This window comes from Trichechus manatus, unplaced genomic scaffold (genome assembly GCF_000243295.1).
Source record: "Trichechus manatus latirostris isolate Lorelei unplaced genomic scaffold, TriManLat1.0 scaffold00002, whole genome shotgun sequence".
Classification (NCBI taxonomy): Eukaryota; Metazoa; Chordata; class Mammalia; order Sirenia; family Trichechidae; genus Trichechus; species Trichechus manatus.
In genome coordinates this window covers 34,183,409-34,202,903 of record NW_004443938.1, presented here as the reverse complement: position 1 = coordinate 34,202,903, position 19,495 = coordinate 34,183,409, and the positions used below count along the sequence as shown (strand labels likewise).

At 39.1% G+C, this 19,495-nt stretch overlaps 1 protein-coding gene across 4 annotated transcripts in view; it reads right to left on the bottom strand.

The window, feature by feature from the left end:
* Positions 1–19,460, bottom strand: part of REPS1 (RALBP1 associated Eps domain containing 1) — a 76,215-nt gene extending 56,755 nt beyond the window's left edge. For all 4 annotated transcript variants that reach the window (XM_004368874.2, XM_004368875.2, XM_023729701.1 and 1 more), the window contains exon 1: positions 19,262–19,460. In XM_004368874.2, coding sequence (XP_004368931.1) covers positions 19,262–19,414 — 153 coding nt within the window. In that variant the 5' untranslated portion in view covers positions 19,415–19,460. The remainder of the gene's footprint in view (positions 1–19,261) is intronic.
* Between the last annotated feature and the right edge of the window lie 35 nt (positions 19,461–19,495).

Sequence of the window (19,495 nt, the reverse complement as noted above, 5' to 3'; positions counted from 1 at the left end):
CTGGACAATGTAGGTACTGCTAACATTCCTTTTAGCAATATCTGACTTCTAATTCATTAGCTATAAATTCTACTTGCTTTAGGCAATAGTAAGTTCCTGTTGACAGTCTACTATGATAAGAGTAATGCATATGGACCAATAAATATTTTACTGCTTATAATCAGTATCACAATCATTAGTCATCTAATCAAATAAAGCTCGTGATAGCCTCAAAAATTAAGGACTCTGATGTGAAAAATGGTATGACTGCCTATAAACTTTATTGGTAGTTCAAGCCCCAAAATCCCAATTAAAAATAATTTTTGTATTATTTACATTAACCAAAAAAAAAAAAACCTAAAAGGAGGGAGGGAGGAAAGAACAAAGAAACTGAAATATAGACTAAAGGTAAGAAAGGAGAAAAATCACAAAATTTAAAAGCGTTTTGAAAAATACTGTAAATCATTTAAAACGTGAGCTTAAAATAGGAGTACTTGCCTTTAGAAAATATTATTGGTGTATGACAATTGTCCAACAAAATTAATCTGGTCAGTATCCTATACTTAGGATGACCATAAAATTTACAGCGAAACTGAGATATGCTTAGAGTGAAAGAGGGTACGTACTATTTATTTATAACTATGCCAGGAAAATACCCATAAACTAGGATTGTCTCAAGCAAACCCAGACTTATAATTGCCCTTCTAACACTCCATTAAAGAGAAATGGTCCCATTTAACCAATAAGGTGCATAAGGTGACATGAAAAGCCAACACTTGCAACCTGCTCCCTTATAATACAGCATACTAAATATTAATATTTCAATTAAAGGTTAATATTTTTCAAGAATCAGTTACTAGCAATCAAATCCCTTTGTTTTCTTACGAGGCCTGACTAACTATTCCAGAGGCACAGTAACTCCTAGTTAACCAAAAATTAAAAAAAATAAAAATAATAGATGTTAAACATTTAAACGCTGTGGGCCAGGCATCATTCTAAGCACTTTAAAAATTAACTCATTTAATCTTTGTAGTCAGTTAGTAGAATCCGGGTTATGCATCTGTGATTAAGTTTCTGCTGTATACTCTTTACCAGCGGTCAGGCAGCAGCCTGGGAAATTTCTATTACTTGTGATAAGAAGTAACCCACTTAGTGCACTGTTAGTATACTTCACTGACTTGTATTAAGTTTATAGGGTGAGGATGATGACAATAATGATGGCTATTATGTTGATGATAGCTAACATTAATTGTGTGTATACAATGTGTCAGGTATTGTTCCAAGCTCAGTATACATATTAACTAATCATCCTGACGGCCCTATGATGAGAAAACTGACACTAGTAACTTGCTCAAGGACACACAGCAAGGAAGTAACAGAGCTTGGATTGAAAGCCATGCTCTTAATCATTATATTATTTTATGAGGAACTGTATTTGCCCTGTGGCACACGCATATAAAAAACTGTATTATAACAGAATTCTATTATGTTTTATCATAAAAACAAGGGTTGTTTGTTTTTGCTGGGTAGGCCAAAGAATCAAGTTTTGATAGTTGATTGCTATGTGAATATAGTCAAGTCATTGAATATATCTCCAATTTCCTCCTTAATAAAACAAAAGGTTTGAATTCTATCTCTAGATCCCTTCTAGTGCAAATATTATTTCTCTTAATGCAAATTTCACATTTAGTCTATAATTACAACACAAACATTTACCATCTGAAAACATCTAATTAAGAAAAAAAATCTATTTCTGTCAAAGTGCCAGACATTTAAAAAATCACACAGAGATGTATAGTTAAATGTGATTTTGGATTTGTTATGATGAGCAAAAATATAAGGAGTTAAATTTACTGTTGGAGATTTCAGTGGAAATAGGTCACTTGCTAAACCTTATCCTGAAAATCTAGCTATTTCAAAGGAACAATGTCTTAAGTGTAAATATAATATTTGTATTTTTGAGTCTTTTATAATATTTTTGTATTAATTATTTGATAATGAAGAGCTTCCTGCCCCGCAATAAAAAAATCTAAGTTTAGAGTCAATTTCTCCCCCTTATAGGAAGACTTCTGATTCAATTACTCAAAAAAAACTTGAAATGATTTGGTTTACCACATTTGTTTTATACCAACATTTTAGGAACATAGCCAAGCAACAGAATAAAAAACACCACTTGTCCTAAAACCAGGTATATCTTACCAAATAAATAAAAATTGAAAAATAAAAATAGCAGTAAATGTAACCAAGCAACTAATATAAGCCCACGATGCTGCCTTAAAGAAATGCAGATAGATACACATGTTCCTTGGTGTTTCATTCAATTAGAAAGTGCTGCGAACACACACAGAAGTTCACAGTGTTGGTCTCCTCAACCCTTTGGGGTTTACTAATGTCCTCGTTTTGAGTTTCTATAACTGCATGCTGCAACAACTTTAGGGTATAGGTACCTCACGGTAGTTTTGCTGAAGACCTTGTTATTCTCCTTTGACTGTTTACCATGGTATCGGTAAAACAATGCTTTACACCTGGTAGGTGCTCAATGGACATATACAAATATCACAGAACACGCTCCCTTCACAACTTGTAATGATAAGAACAAAGGGAAAAAAAACCCTTAGGATCTTCCAGAAAGCTATATTTTTTTCTAGGGTAATAATAATAGCTAACGGCTATATAGCACTATTCTAAGTACCAGGCACTATTCTAGGCACTTTACAATCCTATGAGGCAGGATATTATTATTATTATTCCCAATGTGCAGATGAGAAAACTCATGTCGACAGAAACTAAGGCCCAGAGCAGTTAAATAGTTGTTTGATTGTAAGAAGTCCTCAAGATCAAGTTGCATCTTTAAAATTCTATTAAAGATTTTTAGCTGACTGAATGAGGAAATAAAAAAAAATGACGATGATGAAAAGGCTACATTTATTGAGTGATGTACTAGTAATTATTTAAGATAATTCTCAAGGCAACCTTAAAAAGCAGGCATTATTATTTTCATTTTACAAATCAAAATATGAGGCAAAGAGAATGTTCTTGCTCAAGGTCATAGACTAGTAATCAACAGGGCCAAGATATGAATCCAGCTTTGTATAGCTCCAAAGCCTGGCTTTTTCCATTATGCCAGTGTTTCCCAACTTGTCCCAAAGTTCACACACTTGCATATCACTTTTGCAAATTCTGTCATGTCCAAAAACCACTTGTGCTATTATGTACTTAATATCTTTCTTTAAATCAAGACACTTTTTAACAAGTTAATAACTTAAAATAAACTTTGTATCACTGCATAAATGGAAAATATCATTTAAAATAGAAGATAACCAAAATAAAAATAAATCCAATGAAAATGAAACTGTTAATTTCAGCGAAATATACTGTTGTCTGTTAAATATGCTTGTGACCACACCAAGGCCTACCTGTTCTTTGCTAAGGGAGCATTAGAAAGGCGTTTAAAAATTTAACAGCACCTTGTAGTTAAATAACGAATTGACTCGAAAAAACAGTAAATTTATCACCCGTCTAAGTACTGTGTTCCTTTTAAAAATCACCTATATGAGACCAAACAGTCAACAATTACTTTAAAACAGAGAATGTAAGGGGGCAGGGAAACTAGATTAATGGAAATGGAACAACCAGAACAGAAATAATGAGAATGTTTAGATATTATGAAGAATGTAACCAATGTCACTGAACAATTTATGTAGAAATTGTTGAATGGGAACATAAACTGCCGTGTAAACCTTCATCGAAAACACAATAAAATATTATTTAAAAAAATTTACTAATACCAAGCTGAAACTTGCTCTTTAAATAACGAGATTTGAAAAACAACTAAAAAGGCAACAGCTTTTTCACTATACGCATTCATATCTTTTGGGTACACATTCCACACTCTGAGAAACAAAACATAAGGTTGTTCTACTGCCTCCCTTGATTCAAGTACACAGCCATGTCTGCAGTCTTTCCTGCATTCTCAACATTTTACAGAGAATACTCTAACATAAAAAGGGAAGCGGACTTGTTATTATAATCTGCAGCACTATAGAAACACCTCATCAAAATGTTCTCTTCTTAAATGCTAACGTACAGTGTTCAAAGTATACACTAGGCCCTGTAAGGAACACAGAGTTTCAAAACACATCTCTTGTCCTCAAGGAACTTCTAACCTAGTTGGAAACTTAACACACAACTTGAAAACATAAGCAATAATATAAGACTGCAATCTTAAGCACCAAAATGGTTTGTGCCCTGAGCACCAGTTTTGCCATTAGATGGAGCTGAATCTGAATCCCAGCTCATATTGAACACGTCGCTTCTCTGGAGGTCTAGATTTCTCAGCTACAAAATGGAAATAATAACACTTATCTCTAAGTTTAAAGTTAAATATTTGTTTTAAAAAGGGGAGGTGCTGATTTGAACCTTAAAGAATGGATAGGTTTTTGGTAAGCGAAAACAAGACGCTCATTCAACTGGGGGGTGCCAAGAGGTCAAGGCATGGAATATAGTGATGGTTAGGGGGTAAACTGGGGCTAGACGGTAAGGGTTCTAAATGCCAGGCTAATTTTTGAACATTTCTGAACAGTGTCTGATAACATTTTTTTTTTTTTAATTTCCTTATCTATCTTTAGCAATTACAGAGAAGCTAGTTAGGACGTGGGAGGCTACTGCAGTAGTTTAGCAATGAGGTGGTCAGAGCTGGGAACGCAGTAACACCAAGAACAGAAAGGAGTCCCTGGGGGGTGGAAAACGTTAGCACGCTAATGAAAAGCTGGAGGTTTGAGTTCACCCAGAGTTCTCTTGAAAGAAAGGCCTGACAATCTACTTCCAAAAAACCAGCCACTGAAAACGCTAAGGAGCACAGTTCTATTCTGATACAGAGTTGCCATGAATGGGAGATGACTTGACAGCAGCTGATAACTGGTAAGAAAAGAAAAGAATGATTAGCTAAGACCTTTCAAAGAAAGAATCTGAAGGGCTTGGTAGGCTGAATACGCACGCACGCACGCACGCACGCACCTGTTGCTGCAGAGTCAGTTGCGACTCATAGTAACCCTATAGGACAGAGCAGAACTGCCCAGTAGAGTTTCCAAGGAGCGGCTGGTGGATTTGAACTGCTGACCTTATGGTTAGCAGCCAAGCTCTTAACCACTGTGCCACCAGGGCTGGATATAAGGAAACGAAAAAACCAAACCCACTGCCGTCGAGTCAATTCCAACTCATAGTGACCCTACAGGACAGAGGAGAACTGCCCCATAGGGTTTCCAAGGAGCAGCTGGTGGATTCGAACTGCTGACCTTTTGGTTAGCAGCCAAATGCTTAAACGCTGTGCCACCGGAGCTCCGGATATAAGGAAAGGAGTCAAAGGTAACTGAAGAAGAGGAATAGAGGATAAGAAGACAGGCAGGATGCTACAGACAAAAATACTTCACTATCGTGGTGAACAAAGGAAAGAGTTACTATCCACCAAGAAGTAATTCAGTGTTAACTGCAAAGGAGGTGGTAAAACAGAATAAGATCTAAAAAATGGTCACTGGATTTCGTGACTAGGATAAAAGTGAGCTTTAAGAATTTCTTTTAAAAAAAAGTGTATACAAAAATTAGATTACTAGTGCTTAAGGAGAGAGAAGGGAGGTTGGGGCAGTAGAAAAGAAATCTGGGTCATTTGTTATTTGCTGTAAAACGAAGAAGAAAAATAGGAAGGCAGCTAGATGGGTGTGCAGGGTCAAATGAGTAACACGAAAAGCAAAAAGGAACACTGTAGAAAATAACCATGATACAATACAATTAGTAACTATGACAATTGTTTTTTTTGTCTTTTGTTAAATGCAAGTGAGAAACACTAAGTTTGGATTAACTCCAGAATCCAGTCTTAAAGGGAATCTGGAGAAATTTAAAGGGAAGTAAAAGATTTCTATTTCTAGAAGTTCCAAACTGTATATAGTAAATAGAAAATCTAACCATAAACTTTCTTTCTCTGGTCATTAAATTAGCTTTCTGAGGGCAGGCACAATAAGAGTACAGTAGACTCTTAGATTTCAAAGGTTTAACATCGGCAATTTCTCTGATTTCTGTGGCCATGACAAGTAGTGTAATTTGTAATTTTTACACAGCACAAGTCTCAATGGCCTGTGCTAGGGAATGTACCACCACTGCGAGACGTCACGTGAATGTGCTATCACCTAGCACCCTCATCCCTAAATGGATGTATCATCTTCCACTCAAAGCCAGGTACACTGGAACTTTACAGATGTTGTGCTTTACTACATTTTATGAAAGAAAAGCATACACTATAGTGGTAAGATATGTAGATTCTACCAGAATTTATTTCTTTAGTTGCCAATAAGTGCCTAGCTTTGTTTCTTTTTAAACTTCTTACAGTCACTCTGCTACACAAAAAGTAATAGGGGGAAAAACGTACTGAAAGGCAGTAGGGGTTGTGGGGGGCAGTGGACTGGCAATGTCTGTCAGCAAAGCAGTAAACTCAGAGTAGAAGAATTCTGGGCTATTTGTTCCTGTTCTTGCAGCCTCCTCCTCTTCTCTTCTCATGCCTAGAATGTTGATTGGGGTGGGCAGAGTACCCACAGTGATAGGCAGTGGAACATCCAAGGCTGCAAGCCTCACCACCCCCACTCTTTACTTCTCTGGCTAAGTAGCCACTGCCTTAAATCACCACTTCAATCACATCTATGAATGCACAGTAATAGCGGGACTACGCAACTGGCTTTCCCTAAGAAGTTGTCTATGTTTTTTAAACGTCTATGTGCTTTTGTTGCTCTAGACATCATGAAGTCATAAAAGAAAAGAATCCTAAATTTTATTCACGATTTGCTTAAATGTTGTTGGGATGTAAATATATGGAAAAGCAGCTAAGCACTGACATAAATAAACTAAGCAATGGTGTAAATGGACAAAAATCAAGGTATGGCAAAACACAGACAAAAGAATGGCTAGGAGGGGCGAATGAAAGTCTCAGAGCAAGGGTGAGATTGTTCAAATTATGATGCTCAAAGCCTATAAAAGCACAGCCACATTTTGAAAAGGGGGAGAAAAAGCATGGAAGTGGGGGAGGCCACTGCAGATGAGGAAAGCAACATGATGAAAAGGAACTGATAAAGAACAAGTAAAGTATGTGAGAACAGAACACAAAGTCCATTTAGGAGAATAATCAGAAACAGGATTGTGAGATGTGGGGGTGAGTGGTGCTTTTAAGGCTGGGTAGACACGATTATTCAGATTCAACGTGCTCTCCACACTGCCATGCATTTTATAATAATGCTACAGTTGACTGTCCCCTCCTTGAAGTACTATTTGGAGGCTGAACTAATTTCAGGTGAAGAGACATTATAGTTTCACCTTGCCTTCCCAAAAGTCTGAAGAAAGTTTCAGAGAAATTCTGAGGTCTTAAGAGAGAATACAAACCTCAAGGCCTGAGTCAATGTGTAGTTCACCATGTACTCTGAAAGGACATTTCAAATACAACGAAGTTAAGTGTGCATTGCTCATTTTTAGTGAATGGCCTCATTCAGGAACCACAACAGGTCTGCAGCAAGCTTCTACAGCCACCCAACTGCTACCCTCAAGCTTTCAAATGCTCACTGAACCCTGCTGTCCCTACGACTGAATGTGGCATCCCAGTTAGCACATCCAAAATTCAGCACACTGTCTTCTCCACAAAATTAGCTCCTCCTCTTCACTTTTTTATTCCTGTTTTCTGCAAGCCATGCAGACTCAAAACCTCATCAGAATCATCCCTATTTGAGTCATCTGGTGATAAATTTCACTTTAGGAGAACAAGCCCTCAAATTAATTACACAGTAAAGGGGCAAAACAAAAGACGCTACTGATGGAATCAAAGGATTTAGGGCAGCATTGTTAAAGTTCACACAACAAAACTAACAAAAGGTATAAAGCTAGGTTTGAAAAACAATGGAGGATTTTTACTACTTTTATAAAGACAAGATCCTAGAAATTATGAGTTTTCCCCATTTCTAGACCCACAGTTTTTCTTTAAGAATATAGGTACTTTTGCTTCCACATACGACATTTTACATAATCATTGACAAGAAGAAGCAGTAGTCACTCTTAGATCAGCACTCTCTGCAACTACTCAAAGGAGTATATTAACATAATTGTGGAGATGGGGCCAAAGACCTATCTACTTATGTAAACTCAGATTGAACACAGCAATTTAGGGATACAAAGATATCAAACCAGTCCCTCCAAGCAACTTCAGAAACTTTTACCCTAGAAAATGATTAATGATAGTGACAATGATTATTCCAATGGAAGAAAGCAACCCAAAGTAGCCCTAGAGACTTAAAATATTTCATTAAAATCATTTGTCGGGCATGACTATTCCAAACTCAGATTTTTTTAAGGCTTTACATTTCTGTGGAAAAATAAAATTAATTACAATATCTGAGTTAAGTATAAACTCAGCATACCACCCAATTATAGTCAATGGACAGAAATTGGTCTCAATTCATGCTAAATCACATTATTTCTAGCCCTGTCCAAATCAAATAAGGTATTTAAAAATCTTGGATCTTCCTTTGTTAAATTTATTCCTAAGTATTATATTCTTCTGATGCTATTATAAAATGGAATTTTTGTCACTACTAATCTGTTAGTCTTGCCTCAGTTTGTAAAGACAATAGAAGCTGTGACGTGGAGCATTCTCCTTCCCCGCCCCACCAAATCTATATACGTATCTGGCTCTATACCCATGTTCTTCTGTCTTCCCTCCTGCTAAAACTGAGGAAGTGTTCCCTCTCCTTCCAAAGGCTTGTCCTTTTGTGCAGGCAGGGTCCTGACCAAGAATTATTGCTTTCTCAATGACTTCTCATCTTCCTTCCCTCTCTTATGAATCCTAACAACCAAAATCATAGCACAGTACTTTTTACACTCAAAAAACAAACACAAAATGACTTCCTTTATCCCCTCATATAGCTCCAGCTTCTACTCCATATCTGTTTCCTTTCAAAGGGAAAGGTTTTTAAAAAGCAATCTATATACCCATCTCTAGTTCCTCTGCCACCACTTACCCCTCAAGTCATTCAAGTCTGGCTTCCAGCTCCACCAGTCCATGAAACTGGCTCATCAAAGTCACTGATGGATGATCTCTAGGATGCCAAATCCAATGGCCATATTTCTACCTACATCTTTATACCTCTCAGTCCAACTCAATAAGGCTGACTGTCCCCTCCTTGAAATACTTGCATCATTTGGCATCCGTGACACGATGCAATATATGTTCCAAGTTTCCCTCCAACCACTCTGGCTATCTTTCTTAGTCTCCTTCCCAGAGGGCTCTCAGCTTACCCAACTTCAAAAACGTTCAGTGTTCCTCAGGCTTCCGTTTCTGGCCAACTCTTGTTACTCTCTATAGTCTCGTTCTCAATGATTTCACCTATATGCGTGGCTTTAAATATCACTAGTACACTGACAACCTTCAAACTGAAATCTCCAAATCAAATATCTCTGAGCTCCTCAACATTGGTTGATCCTCTCCGGAGGAGGCCTACTTGACATCTTCACTTGATTATCCCACAGGCTTCTAAAAACACTGATGCGCAAAAGGGAACTCAAGAATTCATCATCTCACCAAAAAACAAAAAACAACAGTAACAAACAAAAAACAAACCATATTCTTCTTCCAGTCATCCAATAATGGCAACTTCCAGCAACATCCGTGTAGTAACTTTTCCGTTAAAACCCAAATTCCTTAATCACTACGTAAAAGGGCTCTTTACAGCTTCAGGCCCTTCATACGCTGTTTCTTCGACTTGAAACATCTCATTCTCCCTCCTCCTGTCCATGCTTCCTCTAAGATGCCTTCCCTTACCACCTAAATAGGTTCCCATAGCTTCCCCATCCATGATTTTCTATTAGTGTACACAGTTCTGTTGCTTTTTAACATTAGTACAATCCATGAAGGCAGGGAACAGTCTGATTTTTCACTACTATGTATACACCCTGAGTATAGCAAGTAGTAGCCACTAAGAAGTATTTGCTGAAAGTATTCAAAGCTGATTTAAGAAAGGTATATTTTCAGAATTTCACGAACGAAGGACGACACAAAATGAAACCTATACTAGGGAAAACATCGGAAATGGCAAGTCTTATCATCCATTTGAGCCCGGGTGGCGCAGTGGTTAAGAGCTTGGCTGCTAACCAAAAGGCTGGCAGTTCAAATCCACCAGCTGCTCCTTAGAAACCCTATGGGGCAGTTCTACTCTGTCCTATAGGGCTGCTATGAGTCGGAATCAACTTGACGGCAACAGGTTTGGTTTTTTGGTATCACCCATTTCAAATCCTCACTGGCCAGATACCTTTAAAAACAAAGCACCATGGACCTTATAATCCTTTCATTAGTTTCCTATTGTAGCTAATCACAATAACCCCCAAAGAATGTAAAAGAAACCAATTTCAGTGTCATAATGGTGGCATAATTAACCACGACAGTCTGCTCCTTTCTTAGGGCTATGGCTGGCTAGACGGGCCATCCGTATACAATGACACTTTCATTTGAGTCAGAAATCATGAAAATCCAGTCCAATCACTTCACATGGGAAATGAAAACTAAAACTCAGACATTAAGTGACTCGTTCAAGGTCACAAAGGCAAGACTAGAACTTGCCTCCCATGGTTAGTGCTCCTTATATTAACCTCCCAGACCCTTCGACAACTCGGACAAAATGCTTAGCATGAGTTTCCAAAATACAAAGAATCTAGCTCTGAGCTGCTGATTAAAAAAGAAAAGACTCAAACTAGCACTATATGGGTCTATAGGAAAAACAAATTTTAAAAGTAAATATGACACTATTACTGTCATTAACAGTGACTTCTTTTACAAACAATATGACATGTTTTTCAACTGTGTATAGGAAAGTGTCTGATTAAGGCAAGATTATTTTTGTAGTTTATTATAAGTATTTTGGTGACTCAAAATTTACAAATAAAAAAAAAAATCACTACACCGGAATAACAAACTTGACATTTCTTTTTATTAAGTTTATAACTTTCAATGCATAAATAAAGATCTGCTTCCCTATTTTTATTATCAGTTTTTATTTTTTTTATATTAAAAGAGTAATACATTTTACCTGATGAAATTTATTCAGGAATAAAAAAAATTGTTCAATATAAAAACTCTATTAATGCAATCTTTACAGATATTAAATGGACATTTTATCTATTTCAACATTTCTCTTTTCTTTAAAATTGTGCTTCCCTATTTTTAAACCCATCACTAATGAAAAGATTTTTTTAACTGAATTGAACAAGTCTGAAAAGAAAGACAAAATGGTTTATATTTCTTTGTTGTTACTTTTCCCCCTTTAAATGTACATGTGTTATTCAAATACTCTACTAAGGTACTGCTCAATACAAATGATGGAAAGATTTTCAGCTTCATTAATAGGGTACATTGCTTAAAATCTTCAGTGAGAGAACAGTTAGTACCAGAAACTTTTATCAAACTATTAGACATTCAAAGTGTATACAAAGTTTCAAAACCTTTCCCCAAAAAAGAGGTTTTAAGCAAAACCTAAGAAAACATGCTGATTAGTGTGGTAAATAGTATACCTTTGCTAATCTTTAAAAAAAAAAAAATAACTTACTTCTGGAAAAGGTGAGTTTAAGCCACAACATTGAATATTTTCTTGCTCAGTAGACAGTAAAATTCCTCATGATTAAATCATATGAACCAGATATTTCTCCCCCTAGATCTGATCTAAAGGAGCCCCGGCGGTGCAACGGTTAAGCGCTTGGCTGCTAACCAAAAGGTTGGCAGTTAGAACCCACTAGAGGCTCTGAGGGAGAAAAAACCTGGTGATTTGCTCCCATAAAGACTACAGCCTAGGAAACCCTATAAGGCAATTCTACTCTGTCATATAGGGTTTCTATGAGTTGGAATCAACTTGACAGCACATAACAACAACAGATTTGCTCCAAAAAGTTCTTTAGTGGTGCAAACAATTAAGCACTCGATTACTAGCCAAAAGGTTGGTGGTTCAAACCCACCCAGAGCACCTCAGGACACAGGTCTGACAATCTGCTTCCGAAAGGTCACAGCCTTGAAAACCCTATGGAGCAGTTCTACTCTGCACGCATGGGCTTGCCATGAGTCGGAATCAGCTTGACGGCAACTAAATAGCTCTGCTCCTCTCTGGTATGGAACATAATTTTACCAAGTGTTAATTTTGTCTATTGACTCATGTCTTCAAAAACAAACCCTTAAACTCAGAACAGGTTTTATTCTGCTATTCCAAAATAAGCGTAACGAACGTACCTTAAGATGTTTGGCAGTTGTAGTAATGTAAAAAATTGTGTCTGTGTGAGCCCAGGGTACCAAAAGAATGCTCCTATTTCTCTTAAGTAACTGTGTTTCAAGACAACTTCATGCACAAAACTATTTACTATGCAAAGGAGGAAATCCATGTACAACTCAGGATCAAATAATTTTAAAGTTCTACTCTTCACAAGAACCACAGACAAATCAAAAACAGGCTGAATTTTATTCCTTATGTTGTTCCTCAACCACATAAACAGTGAAGGTAAGAAAGCGCTGGGAGGTAGCAAGGCATAGTGGTAAGGGAGAGAAACTACTCATTCACAAGTTAGTTAACATCTCTGCCTATCAAGTTCCAAGTTAATAAACAAAAATAATACCAACTTCACAGGGTTGCTGTAAGGATCAAACGAGCTCCTGCATGAAAATGGCTTTGTCTCATAACAAGAACATAATAGGCACTAAATAAACGCAAGCTCCTTCCTCCTTCAGTTCAGGCCCTCTGTTCTTTGTTCTCTACACTCATTGCCCAAATGACTCAGCCTTCTCATGACTTTTATTAACAAGTGCTGAAAACTACTGTATCAATCAAGGGCCTGATGTGTATGTGTGCGCCCACTGTAGGAGACACTGTGAGAGAATGTGAATATGGGGCAACACGCTGTCCTCTGCCCCAAGACACTTATGTGAGGAAGACAGAGGAAGACACCCCAAACAACTGAATTTCACTGTAAGAACTGGCATCCAGGGAGGACACATCAGAGGGAGCTAGTTCTGTCTCCATCCATTTCCAACTATCTCCTGGAAATTTGCATTACCATCTCAAAACACCTGAAATTCAATGCATAATTATCTCTTTAGGAAAAATAAAAAAATCAGGCCCTCTTCCTGCCCCTCTTTTAATTGTGAGAGGTATCGAGCAGAATAATCCTTGTCCCATTCTTCTCCTCTCATCCAAATACTGTCAGGTAACCCAGGTCTATCAACACTACCTTCATAATTTCTCCTGTATCTCTGGTCTCATTTTCTGTCCCACTGTCACCACTAGAGTCCACGTCAGAGTTTCTCAATCTCACACTACTGACATTTGGGGTTGGATAATTCTTTGCTGTGGGGAATGCCCTGTACACTGTAGGATGTTTAGCAGCATCTCTGGATTCTACTTACTAGTTATGACAATCAAAAATGTCTCTAGACATTGCCAAATGACCCCTGTGGGCAGGGGGCCGGCCCCTCATCTTCCTTACCCTCACCGGCCCAGTTCCTTACCACTGTGTATCTAAAACAGAGAATCAGTCCCCGAGTTAGTCTCTAGTTTCTTCTAACTCCTGTTGCACTGACAAAGGTCTCCTAAATCACCACTTTCATGAGCCATTTCTCTTAAATCTACAATTCCCTGTTACCTTCACAATCAGTTCAAAACTCTCCACCTAGCCTTGATAATCTGGCCTCAATCTATTGATTCAATTAAACATTATCCCACAAAGCACCTCACACAGTGGCTACCCAGCAGTCCTTCAATAACATATATCTGCTCATTCAGCCCCTCTTCTACTGTTGTCACCCTGGTTTAGAAGCTGTTTACCTAGCATCTGTTCCAGACCACTGCAAAAGCCTCCTTCTCCAGCCTTGAAGCTCTCCTCTACTCAAAAACTAAAAAGTCAAAAAACTCTCACTGAGTCTTCACTGCCCATTAAAAAATGAACTCTCCAGCCTGTTCTGCAGAAAACCAAAACCATTGCCGTCGAGTTGATTCCGACTCACAGCGACCCTACAGGACAGAGTAGAACTACCCTATAGGGTTTCCAACGAGCACCTGGTGGATTTGAACTGTCAACCTTTTGGTTAACAGAGCTCTTAACCACTACGCCACCTGTGGTAATACGGTCTCTCTTTTAAACTCTATTTTCCATTAACCCCAATACATCATCTACTTTAACTTCAACAAAACCTAACTATCTGCTAGTCCTTGTAAAGGCTTCTACACATTCCACTTTTGGTCATGTTTTTCCTCTACTTGGAAGTCCTTTTCATCCCCTGTCTGACCCTACTTTAAATTCGACCAGAATTAACAGTCAAGAAGCCTTTCCTGATCCTACCTCCTTTGGTTTATGTTACACTATGTACTTCTCCTCTGGCATTCACATTCTGCCCTGTTACACTTGTGTTATCCTTTAGTTTACAAGGTTCTCGAGAACTTCTTATTCCTCTTTTAATGGCCTGCAATGCCTAGCCCAGTGCCAAGTAGGTAACTCAATATTATATTTTATTTGACCCCAAATGTTTCCCACTTAGAAAGCAATGGAGGACTGTGTTTTCAGACAACCCCAAACTCCCATAAGGGATTTAAGCCTATATTCCCCTTTTGTCTCACATTTCTATGTCTTAGGCCAATTTTTAAGTAAACTGCCTTTAAGACATCTAGCTTGCTATTTAGTATATATTACTGTCAGAGTTCTGCTTCAGGGAGTTCCTAAAGCTTCCAACTTGTTACTGAATCCTGAATATTTATGCTATTTAAGCTCTAGTTTATACATAAAGGCAATCAAAATTTATTTTGAATGATAATAAAATAATGCAAAACATGAAAAATAACTTGGATTGGATTAAACACATTTCAAGAAAAGGTTAATTAATGTTACTTTGTCTATCCTAAACAATACATTTAAAGTCCTAAAGTCTTTGTGCATCATTAAAAAGAAGGTCAGCTTATTTCAGCTTCTCTCCCACTCCAAATGCATAAACCAAAACAAAGCACAGGAGATTTCTCCTTACTTTTAGTTCCTAAATGATCTGAAGGTATTTTTTGTTATTTTTACAAAAGAGTGCTATCATTAATGAGCATGTTCTGACCAGACCTCTTTCTGTAAGTCTAACTGCAAAGCCATACAAGAAGAGTCTAGTACTCCACACTACTACCATCATTCTTTAGCAAGGGTCAGCAAATTACAGGACCAGTTTTGTTTCCAACCAAAGAATGGCTTTTACCATTGTTAAAGCATTTAAAACCAAATAAAACAAATAAGAAGAATATGCAACAGAGACTGTAAATAGCTGGCAAAGGCTAAAATATTTACCATTCAACAAAAGTTTGCCAACCCTTGGGCCCAGCATGAATTTGAGACTCCTTATCCATGTCTCATTGATATACAAGACATTCAACGTTTTTTTCCAAGATTTAAAAAAAGCAATATAAAATATACATGATTATGCAAAAAGATAAAGCTCATTCAACTCAGTCATAGTTACTGCACACGAAACTTCTAAAACAGAGGCCTGCGTGTGGACATTTTTACATTTCTAATCTTCATAGAATTTTCATTAGAAGGAACTTGACTCTGATCCTATAGATGAGCACACTTACTATAGAGTTGTTACAGATTCAATTATGTCCCTCAAAAATATGTGTTGTAAATCTTAACCTCTACGCCTGTGGTTACAATCCCATTTGAGAATGGGTTATCTTTGTTATGTTAACAAGACAGAATTAGTATAGGGTGTATCTTCAGTCAATCTCTTTTGATATATAAAAGAGATTAAACAAGTAAGCAGAAGCAGAGATGGGGAAAAGAGAGGTGCCAAGCCACATGAAGATCCTCTAGGAGCAGAAGCTAATAAGACACAAGGACCTTCCTCCAGGGCTGACACAGAGAGAAAGCCTTCTCCTAGAGCTGGCACTGAATTTGGACTTCTAGTCTCCTAAACTGTAAGAAAATAAATTTGTTTGTTAAAGCCACTCATTTATGGTATTTCTGTTACAGCAGCACTAGATAACTAAGACAGAATTTGGTGCTGGGAGTAGGGTGCTACTCTAATAGATACCTAAAATGTGAAAGTTGTTTTGGAATTGGGTAATGGGCAGAGAGTGGGAGATTTTTGAGGTGTCTAACAGCAAAAGCTGAGATTGTCTTGAAGAGGCTGTTGGTAGAATTATGGATGTCAAAGGCAATTCTGGTGAGGGCTCAGAAGGAAGTGAGGGGAACTATAAAGAAGGTCTCTATCCTCTTAAGAGAATACATATGGCACCAGCAACAGAACGTTGCTAGAAATATGGACATTAATTGTGCTTCTGGTGAGGCTTTAAAAGAAAATGATGAACATGCGATTGGACAATGGAGGACGGGTGATGCTTTTTATGCAGTGGCAAAGAACTTGTGTGAATTATGTTCAAATGTTTGGTGGAAGGTAGAACTTGTAAGTGATGAACTTCGATACCTGGATGAGGAGATTTCTAAGCAAGATCTTAAAGGAGCCAAGTGGTTTCTCCTTGCTGCTTACAGTAAAATATGAGAGGAAAGAGACCGACTTAAAATAAACTGTGAAAAATGAAAACAGAACTTAAAGATCTGGAAAATCCTGTTGTACAAACTAAGGACACATGTCCTAGAATGTTCACCATCGATGTGGCTACATAATCTTTTGTTAAAGAGATTAAGCCTGTGACTGATGGCTCTAACCACCATCAGCTTAGACTGAAGGGGACAGAGAAAGAACAAAAGGAAAGAACACTGTCTGCCTCTTGGAATTCTATAGGCAGAAAACAGGCCAAAGGAGCTACATCTGTTGTCCTCCAAGAAAAGAAAAGGACCATCCCTGCAGCTTGGAGATCAGCAGAACTGTTGGAAGGGAGAAGCAAGGGCTTCTCGGTTTCAAAGAGAGGGGCCACAGACTCCTAGGTATCAAAGAGTTGGATCTTCGCCAACTTGGTTCTGGAGTCTGGGGCTGCTATTAAGGTGTGCCGGGGGATGGGGCCGCTGCCCAAAGCTGAGGGAGTGGGACTGCCATGCCCAAGGGGCAGAAGAATGGGGGCTGAGTGAGGTTGCCACTCAAATGGACTAGGAGAATGGTGCAGCCTAAATAGAGGGAGCAGAGTTGTCATCCCAGAGGGCCTGGAGGGAAGAGCTGAAACCCAGGGCTGAGGGGCCTCCACCTAGAATCCAGAGGGTATGGCCAACACCCACAATCTGGAGGGCAGGGCCATTTTCCAGATGGTCTCAGAGAAGAGAGGATTATTTTCAAGCCTTGAGAGCTAACATAAATTGTTCTGCTGGGTTTTGGATTTGCTTGGTGTCCAACATCCCTTCTTTCCCCCCAATTTCTCCCATTTGCAACGGAAATGCCCACCATGTGCTGTTCCACCATTGTACTTTGGAAGCAGAAAACTTGTATTCCAGATTTCACAGGTTCACAGATGAAGAATTTTGCCCCAGGATAGAATATGCCTAGAGCCTCACTCATGTTTGATGTAGATGCTTTAGAAGGTAAGATTTTGGACTTGGAGATGATTTAAGACTTTTACGATAATGTGATGGGTGAATGTGTTTTATATGTGGTAAGGACATGAATTTTGGGGGCCAGTAGATGCAATGTTACAAATTGAATTATGTACCCCCAAAATATGAGTTGTAAATCCTAACCTCTATGCCTGTGGTTATAATCCCCTTTAGGAATGGGTAGTCTTTGTTATGATAATGAGGCAGGATTGGTGTAGGGTCTATCTTCAGTCAATCTGCTTAGAAACAAAAAGATTAAACAAGTGAGCAGCAGCAGAGATGGGGAAAGAAATGCTAAGCTATCTGAAGACTGCGCATGAGCAGAGGCTCAAAAGAGACAAGGACCTTCCTCAAGAGCTGACAGAGAGGGAAGTCTTCCCCTAGAGCCAGCACCCTGAATTTGGACTTCTAGCCTCCTAAACTGTGTGAAAATAAATTTGTTAAAGCCACCCATTTATGGTATTTCTGTTATAGCAGCACTAGATAACTAAGGCAAGAGTGAAAGTGCCTGGCCCAAAGTCACACTGCTACTTAAGGGCAGAGTGGGGTCAAGAACACAGGTATCAAAACTCTCTGCAGAACATTACATCATACCTATGCATTTGGCTTTAAGTTTTGGAGATTTGACTTGGATCAATATAAAGACGAAAGCTTAAAAACTGTTTCTGATATGCTCTTACTAGCAGCTGCGAATCATTAAATAGAGTAACATTAACGCTCACCACATACAGAAGATAAAAACTTATGGGATGCCTTCTGTTCTAAAAACACATATGATAAAGAAGGCTTAAACTTACTCTGCTTGCCTCTCAGGGCTATAATGCGCATGTTTGACTTCAGCTACCCAAAACTTAATTCCCAACCCAGATCCACAAGTTCCACCAAATGTGACCAAATGCCATCAGAAAAACACCGTCTAGTTTACATCAGTCACACGTTCTACAGATAACTACAAGTTCTTTTCATGCCTACTTGCAAACTACTAGCTGAAAGCTCAAATTTTTTAACTGCCCTAAGATTTAGCTTGTGGCTGTGACAATGGGCTCAAACACAGCAACGACCGTGAGGATGGTGCAGGACCAGGCAGTGTTTCCCTGTTGTACATAGGGTCCCTATGAGTCTGAAGCGACTCGACGGCACTTAACAAAATTTAGCTTAGCTTAAAAAACTGATTATTTGATTCTTAAACCCTTTATAACATCTACTCAGTTAATTCAAAGATTTGTAAAGAAAAACACATTTTACCTATGCTAATAGCTGTACTACTCTGCAGGATCCGATCTGCAGGGTACCAAGATCTAGGATTCAAAGACATGGTAATGACCCAAGGTCTTTCCTGTGAAATTGCTCTTCCAGTGGTGAAAAATACAGATTCCGGGGGGCAGCCGAGCGATGAAAGACTTAGGCTCTCCAGATATAATATTCAGAACCTCCACCCCCACCGTATCTTTGCATCTGAGTTTTGTCCTCTAGAAGCAACACCCCTCCACCCCCCAACCACCACCACCTCCGAGCGAGTCCCGGCCACCCGAGCACCTGCAGCCGCCTGCCCGCAGGGTGGGAGCCCGGGGGAACTTGCCACCGCCGGCCCTTCTGGACACGGCGCCCACTCCCACTTCTCGAGGCTGGCGGCCAAAGGCCCGAGCCCACTGGGAAGCTGCTCCTCGGCGGCCAGCCCACCTCGGGACACCGCGGGAAGCGAGGACGGCGGCGTTACCTGAAGGACCACTTCGTTAGGCAGCTGCGCGGCCCGGAACAGCTCCAGCACCCGCCCGTTTGCGGCCACCTTCTTGGTGCTCTCGATGTCGCAGTAGGAGAAGAGATCCGAGTAGTATTTCTGCTCCGCATCGCTCAGCGTTAAGCCTTCCATCTTCGCCTCTGGCTCAAGGCCGCCCCGCCCCGCATGCAACACCCGGGCCCCGACCCCCAGACGCCGGGGCGGCGGGGGCTG